This window comes from Trichechus manatus, unplaced genomic scaffold, assembly GCF_000243295.1.
Source record: "Trichechus manatus latirostris isolate Lorelei unplaced genomic scaffold, TriManLat1.0 scaffold00077, whole genome shotgun sequence".
NCBI classification, from domain to species: domain Eukaryota; kingdom Metazoa; phylum Chordata; class Mammalia; order Sirenia; family Trichechidae; genus Trichechus; species Trichechus manatus.
This window is the reverse complement of record NW_004444013.1, coordinates 7627730-7635736: the sequence shown is the minus strand read 5'-3', so window position 1 is coordinate 7635736 and position 8007 is coordinate 7627730. Positions and strand designations below refer to the sequence as shown.

At 42.2% G+C, this 8007-nt stretch overlaps 1 protein-coding gene across 4 annotated transcripts in view; it reads right to left on the bottom strand.

The window, feature by feature from the left end:
• GALNT17 (polypeptide N-acetylgalactosaminyltransferase 17) overlaps nt 1-8007 on the bottom strand; it is a 628291-nt gene that overhangs the window by 46982 nt on the left and 573302 nt on the right. For all 4 annotated transcript variants that reach the window (XM_004380774.2, XM_023735303.1, XM_023735304.1 and 1 more), the window contains one exon: nt 5131-5268. In XM_004380774.2, the coding sequence (XP_004380831.1) occupies nt 5131-5268 (138 nt within the window). The remainder of the gene's footprint in view (nt 1-5130; nt 5269-8007) is intronic.

Genomic DNA, 8007 nt, shown 5'->3' with positions numbered 1-8007 from the left:
GGGTTTCAGGATTGTTGATTCTCTGTTTGGCTTAGTTTTTCGGATCTTTGTTGTGGAGGGACGGCGTGGTGTTTCTGCCTAGAGCGCCATCTTGCCGGAAGTCCAGCTATCATTTCTTACTGATTGCCTTTAATCTGACATTTTTGTCCTTCCTACCAGCTTTTTAAAAAGTTGGCATGGTCTTTCTTTTATGAGAAAATGTTGTTAGTAAATGGTAGTAGTTGTTGTTTTAAACATCCCGACTTGGTGAGGGGCCCTGGAAAGATTTAAAATTCTTGTGTTACATGCACTTGACCCTTGATTCTGACACAGAAAGGCTCAGAGGCTTTTTTTTTTTTTTAATTAGCTGTAATCATAATGTACTGAAGAACAATATGCATAAGATCCACAAGACTAAAAAGCTTTTTAAAGCCAAAAAAACAAACTAATTATAAATTAGGAAAGAGCAAGAAGCATAAAAAGTAGAACTATTCATTGGCCTGGGGACAGCCTCTCAAACAGAAATGTATGTGGAAAATGAACGATGTAAACTATAAAGGAGAAGCAGTAATAGAAGCAAATGCCCTAAAACGTTAACATCGATCCTATCTGGGAATTGGGATTTGGAATAAGTTTTGCTTTCTTCTTTATGTTTTCTATAGAATGTAGTATGTATTGAATTTATTTTTTTTTTAAAAGAGGAAAATTTGCAAAGAAAAAAGCTCCCCTTTCCAAAAGTCAGACAATGAGATCTATGTGACCTGCCCAGACACCCCACTGCACAGCTCCAGGGACATCACTTACGCTGCAGTTATGTGAGCAGCAGCCCCTGCAGTTGCACAGTGCACAGTGTGTGCAGCTGTACACAGCAGCCCTGGCCATCTTCTAGCATTTCCCCATATTTATTTTTTCTTTTCTAATAACCACTTTTTTTCTAATTATAAAATTATCACATAAACATCAGTCAAAATTGGAAAAACATGAAAAAGCCCCCCCACAAAACTGTCTGCAGTCCTTTCACCCAGAGGTAACCACAGCTACCATCTCCATTTCCCCAGGCTATTCTCCTTTCTTTTAATCTAAACTGTAGCCAGTACAGTGTTTGCTTTTATTTAAATAATATGCTAGTTTTTTTTTTAAATTGTGGTAAAAATATACATAACAAAACATTTACCAATTCAACAATTTCTACATGTATGATTCAGTGACATTGATTACACTCTTCATGTTGCACGACCATTATCACTATCCTTTTTCAAAATATTCTACCACATTACCATAAACTCAATGCCCTCTATGGAATAACTCCTCCTTTCCACCCTCTCCCGCTCCTGGTGACCACCAATAAGCTTTGGTTTCTATCTGTTTGCCTATTGTATATAAGTGAGATCACATAGTATTCGTCTTTTTGCGACTAATTCACTCAGCATAATATTTTCAAGAAGCCCTGGTGGCACAGTGGTTAAGAGCTATGGCTGCTAACCAGAAGGATGGCAGTTCAAATACACTAGCCACTCCTTGGAAACCCTATGGGGCAGTTCTACTCTGTCCTATAGGGTTGCTATGAGTCAGAATCAACTCGACGGCAACGGGTTTGGTTTTGGTTTAACGTTTGCAAGGTTCATCCATGTTGTGTGTAACACGTCTCCATTACAGTATATAATCCTGACTTTCTCTTTTTCAGCATTCCTATATTATCAGTGTTTTTCTCATGTCATTGACCTTTCCTACACAGCTTTTGTAACGGCTGCAAAATATTTCAAACCATGATTATATTATGTTATAGTTAATCAACCATTTCCTTCAAGTTAAAGTTTTGCTCCCTCTCTCAAAAAAATCACTGAGATGAACAATTCTGCTCTTACATCTTTGTCCCCACTTTACAGTATTTGCTTAGCATAAGAGGGGGGATAGAAGTATGACTATCAATAAGCCTGTGGTTTAAACGGCTTCTTAAAAAGCTGGTTTCAGTGTGCACTCTCTGATATGCGATTTTTCATATCACCAAGACCTTGCCAGCAAAGTACCAACATACTTTCCAAAACTAAATCTAGGTTCATTTGGTAGGGGAAAAAGGCATCTCAATGTGTTTAAAAATTTATTGTAATTTCTTTGATTATGAAATAAATTTAAATTTTTTATATGTTTTTCAACCATTTGTATTTCTTCTTGTGTTAAGTGGGCCTTCCCTGTACTATGTCTATTTTTCTTTTGGGATATTAGTGTTGCTGGATTTTATTCAAATGTATTTGAGCTCATCATATATAAATGGTATTATCCCTGTATCTGTACTATTTGTGGCATACATATTTCCAGTCTGGCATATTATTTCCCTATCCAATTGACGTATAAAAAAAACCCAAACCCATTGCCATCAAGTCGATTCTGACTCATAGTGACCCCATAGGACAGACCAGAACTGCCCCATAGGGTTTCTAGGGAGCAGCTAGTGGATTCAAACTGCCAACCGTTTGGTTAGCAGCCATAGCTCTTAATCACTACACCACCAGGACTTCCAGCTGATGTACAGATTATTTTACTATTTATGTGCTCAGACTCATCCTTTTCTTTTGCACTGCCTTGCGTGGCTTTCATTCTTAGAAAGCCCCTCCTCATTCAGAGACCAGACTCATATCTATTTCCTTATGGTCTCACTTCTTTCACTTAATGCTCTATATCTGTCTGAAATCTATGTGGTATATGGTGAGCTATAAGGATGCAAATTGATTTCTTTTCCACAGAGCTAAGCAATTTGTCTTAGGCACCTCTGGGTGGGTTAGAATTGCCAACCTTCTGGCTAATATTCAAGGGCTTAACTGTTTGTACCACCCAGGGACTCTGGTCTTACTTTGATAACCTGAAAAATAATACACGCTCTTATTTGATGAAGAAAAGACAAGGCAGTTAGAACCTAGAATAGTTAATGCAGCAAGTCAGGGACTGTTCTAAAAACTCTGCACTTCATAGCTCATGTCACCCGATGAAGCAGATGCTTTTATTTTCCCCATTTTATCAACGAGGGAAGGGAATCTGAGAAGGGCCACAGCTGGTAACAGGCCACTAGAATTTGAATCCGGCAGGCTGGCTCCAGAGTCTTCACACGTTCTTGACTTCTGGACAGACTGCCACTCCAAGAAATGAACTTCCCATGCTAGATGCCACCGTCAGTCAGATGGTTTAACCAGGCCTTGACTGACTTTCTAGACAACTATATAGGCATGAGGCATAAAACAGGGAAATTCACAGCTGTAGAGAAAATGTAAACACTCTAAATCAAACAAACAGTCTTCTTAGCTTCGGCCTGGTCATCACAGGGAGTCCCCTGCAGCCCAGGAAAGAGAACCAAATGCCAGACCCAGCAGGTGGCTTCTCTGCTGCCGCCTCTGGGGGCCACAGCTCCCACTCCCTGAGCCAGGCCTGACTCTGTGTCCCCAACTCCACGCCTAAAACCACACTCACGGAGGGGATAAAGCAGATGAACCGAGACTTGTATGTAAGGGTGTTCTCAGCTGTGGTATTTATGGTATTTTCAAACCGGCAGCAATCTGAATGTTTAAATTTTCAAGCAAAGCACCACACACACAAAAGATGCAATCACATGCATATATTAATAATGTTGCAGAAAAATACTTGATGACATAGGAGAGTACTCCCTGTATACTATTAAGTGAAATTTTAAATTATAAGGCATTGTGGACAGCACAGTTTTAGTCTAAAATACAATAAATAAATGAATAAACATGTATGCATATGGAATCCATGGTTAGTGCAAATGGTTAACATGCTTGGCTGCTAACCAAAAGTTTGGAGGTTCAAGTCTACCTAGAGGCACTTTGGAAGAAAGGCCTGGCAATCTGCCTCCAAAAAACCAGCCATTGAAAACCCTATCAAGCACAGTTCTACTCTGACACACAAGGGGTTGTTATGACTCAGAGTTAACTTGACGGCATCTAACAAGTATGTGTCAGAGTAGAACTTCTCCATATGATTTTCAAGGCTGTGACGTTTTGGAGGCAGATTGCCAGGCCTGTCTTTCAAGGTGCTTCTGGGTAGGTTTGAACTACCATCCTTTTGGCTAGTAGTTGAGCACTTACATCATTTGTGCCACCCAACAACCATATGTGTATGTGTGTATGTGTACACACACATATATAAACATATATGCGTATATATGAGTACACACACAGCACTGAATGCCATATATCAAATGTCCACATTCTCTCTGGAGTCAGCATGCCTGTGTCTAGTCCTGGCTCCATGACTGATGAGCTGGGTGACCACAGGCAAGTCATTAAATGTCTGTGGCCTTCTTATCAATATAATGGGGATAATAATACACCTACACCTCATAAGGTGAAGGTAAAATGAATTAGTATGTGAAGAGCACTTAGAATAGTGCCTGGCACATAAAAAGCACTCAATAAATGTTTGTGGCTATTATTACTTTCAAAATTTTCTAAAATGACTATTTATAGTATTTGTATTCAATTTGTTTTAATGTTTAAATAGGGGATATTATCTCATTACAGATAATCTGTGAGGAGCAGCTCTGTGCTTTCTTCAGCAGAAAGTGGCGCTGAGCCCTGGCACTGAGCACTGAATACTAGAGCTGCTTTGGAAGAAGCCTCTCCTGAACTAAACCAAAAAAAAACCAAATCCAATGCCATTGAGTCGATTGCGACTCATAGGTGGCGTACTGGTTAAGAGCTCAGCTGCTAACCAAAAGATTGGCAGTTTGAATCTACCAGCCACTCCTTGGAAGCCCTATGGGGCAGTTCTATCCTGTCCTATAGGGTCGCGATGAGTATGAGTGACTCCTGAGCTACAGACCCGACTTAATGCTCAATGTCTCCATTTATATGTCCTCAAAATCAAAATCAAAATGTTCCAAACAGAACTCAAGGCCCAGTCTCTTCCTCAGGCAGAGCAGGCTGCCACGGCCATGTATCCAGGCCCACGTTGTACAGTGTGTTACACATCTCCTCATCTGCCTGAGACAGCCTTGCTGTCAGGGATGTCCCTGCACAAACCTCTCACTGATGGACGGCTAAGGGAATGAATGAATACTCTGTTGCCTAGCTACCCCCAGCAAGGCAACACACAGCACACTGAACAGCATCCCAGGCCGAGAGCTTGCGTGATCTTAATTACCTCCCCATACGCAACAGTATTGTTGTATCTTCTCATTTCTGGGTAGACGTGGTCCAGGTACCACTGAAAATTCTTACACTTTAAGCTTTTCCTTAATGCTCTTCTTTCAGAGATATCACCGATGTCAATTCCTGGATTCTGGAAGTAGAGAGAAGCAAAAGGGTGTGAGTGACTGTGGGGCTCCGGCCAGAGGGGGCAGGTGGAGTCACCATCAGGGAACCCCTACAGAGAGAAGATCTTAAGCTTACTCAGGAGGTTGGTTTATGGAAATCCACTTGAATCATCTCCCCCACCCATCTGTCAGTGTCTCCTACAGTGTGGTTGCACATTTCTGTGATGCTGAAAGCTATGCCATCAGTATTTCAGATGTCAGGAAGGGTCACCCATGGTGGACAGGTTTCAGTGGAGCTTCCAGATTAAGACAGACTAGGAAGAAAGGCCTGGCGATCTACTTTCTAGAATTAGCCGATGAAAGCCGGAGGGATCACAACAGAATATTGTCGCATATAGTGGCGGAAGATGAGCCCCTAGGTGGAAGGCGCTCAAAATACACAGTGACCACAACAGTGGATGCAAGTGTCCTGAAGAGGATGCAGGACTGGGCAGCATTTCATTCTGTTGTACATTGGTCACCAGGAGTCAGAGCCGACTCCACAGCAACTAACAGAAACCTGAATCATCTAGAACCGAGTCAGAGACTCCTGCTCCCCAACCACAGTCCCCAGACGACAGCAGCTGTCCTTGTCCTCACTTCGTGAAAGAGTCCCGGGACACACCAGCGCAGATGACCTCTGCTCAGCGTGACATCTTCCACGCTACCTCAGTAACTACCTGAGCCAGGAATTAGAGGGATGATTTGATTAAAACAAGAAAATAAGTGCCTATCACCACCTCCCGTCTTTCTTTCCTATACATGTGTAATTTCCCTCTTTGCTGGCTCTTTGTAAAGTTCATTATATGCAGAAGTGAAAATAATTTTCCATTGCAAAGCTTGTAACGATGTTCTAATGAATAATTCACTCTGCTTTTATAGACATGAACCTGTAATGGGCTGCTGTGTGCTGACAGGAGAAAATAAAGTTATCTGAAATATGACTTAGCAGACTCAGCTGCAAGATGGCCGTGGATTAGTGGAGACTGGATGTTCTCTCTGGGACCAGGCAGTGTTTTTGGAGAAGGGTTTAAATCATTTCACTAAGGTTTGGGCTGTCAAACAGTGCTTTTAAAGGAAAACCCCTTTAAATGCCAAACATTAAAATGCAAAGACAAACCTAAGAAACAATTTTAACTCTTTGTTTTTAATATACTTTGCACGATCAATGAAAATGGTCATTTTTTAAAAAGCACGGCCAGGTACCACTGGCAGCAGGCAGCGGAAGGCTGTCTGCAGTGACGGAGAAAGCACTGGCTAGAGTCGGGAGACCTGAGTTCTTAGGGCTGTGGCCAGAAGTCTCATCATCTTTCTTAGGCCTATTCTACTGAGGTCGTGGGGCAGTGGGGAAGGCTGAGTTAAGATGTGAGTTCCACCCTGCCCTGCCATGGACTAGCTGTAGGGCCTTAAACAAGTCACTTAGCCTCCTGAGCTTTGGTTTCCTCATCTGTAAAATGGGCATCCTAATAGGTTCTGCCAAGCTGGCATTTACTGAGCATTTAATATTAGCTAAGCTCTGTTCTGAGCCTCCTTTCCACCTTCACAGCAGCCTTATGCAGTAGGTATTACTACAATCCCAATTTATAGATGCGGAAGCTGAGGCAGACAGTTTGTGTGTCATGAGGTTGTCATGAAGGATGAATGAGATAATGCAAATAAGGAACTTACTGACTACCTGGGACATAGTAAGCACTCAACAAATGTTGCTTACGTTTGTTATAATTATTAAAAATGTTGTTGTTGGGTGCTGTCAAGTCAGTTCCAACTCATAGTGACCCCAAGTAACAGAAAAAAACTGCCTCATAGGGTGTTCTTAGGTGTAATCTTTATGGGAGCAGATGGCCAGGTCTTTCTCCCATGGGGCCACCGGGTGGGTTCGAACCACCAACCTTCCAGTTAGCAGCCGAGTACTTAACCTAGCGCTTGCCGCTACGGCTGCCTAATAATAATAATAATGCTGTTGTTGTTAGATGCCACTGAGTCAGCTCTGACTCATAGCGACCTTATGTATAACAGAATGAAATTTTGCCTGGTCCTACACCATCCTCACAATAGTAGGTATGTTTGAGCCCATTGTTGCAGCCACTGTGTCAATCCATCTTGTTGTAAAAGCACTTATAGTTTAACAACTACAAAGTACTATGTGGCCATAGATGATTTTCAGCCAAGTATTTAAAAAGGTATTTCAAAAATTCTAACAACAATGATATACAGTCTTGACTTTTATCCTCATGATCCATAAAGCCTGTGTATGTTCAGCTGCAATTCTGCTATTCTGGGCTCCAGACTCCTGAAACAAAGGGGCTGCCAACTCTCAGTGGGAACCAATCCCAGTTCACTCATTTGGTGTGCCTCAGGGAAACCCATGGATGTTGTGGCTGAGGAGAAAAACCCAGCTGTGGTGGAGGGGGCAGGTCACCCCACTGTGATTAACGACACTCGTCAACATTACCAAGCAGGTATCCCAGGCCAGGTGCCGCTCTGAGCATGTCATGTGTATTAAACTCATTTAGTCCTTACAATCACCTTATGGAGGAGGAACGGTCATTATTCCCATTTTATAGCTGAGGAAACTAAGGTACAGAAAAAAGAAGTGGATTTGTTCAAGCTCTCATAGCTACTAAGTGGCCAGGCTGGGACTCAAACCAAGCTAGCACACAACCAGGGTGCGATCCTCCAGTGGGACTGGAGTAACATGGGGCTTTCTTCGGCTGTATTCCAGGCCG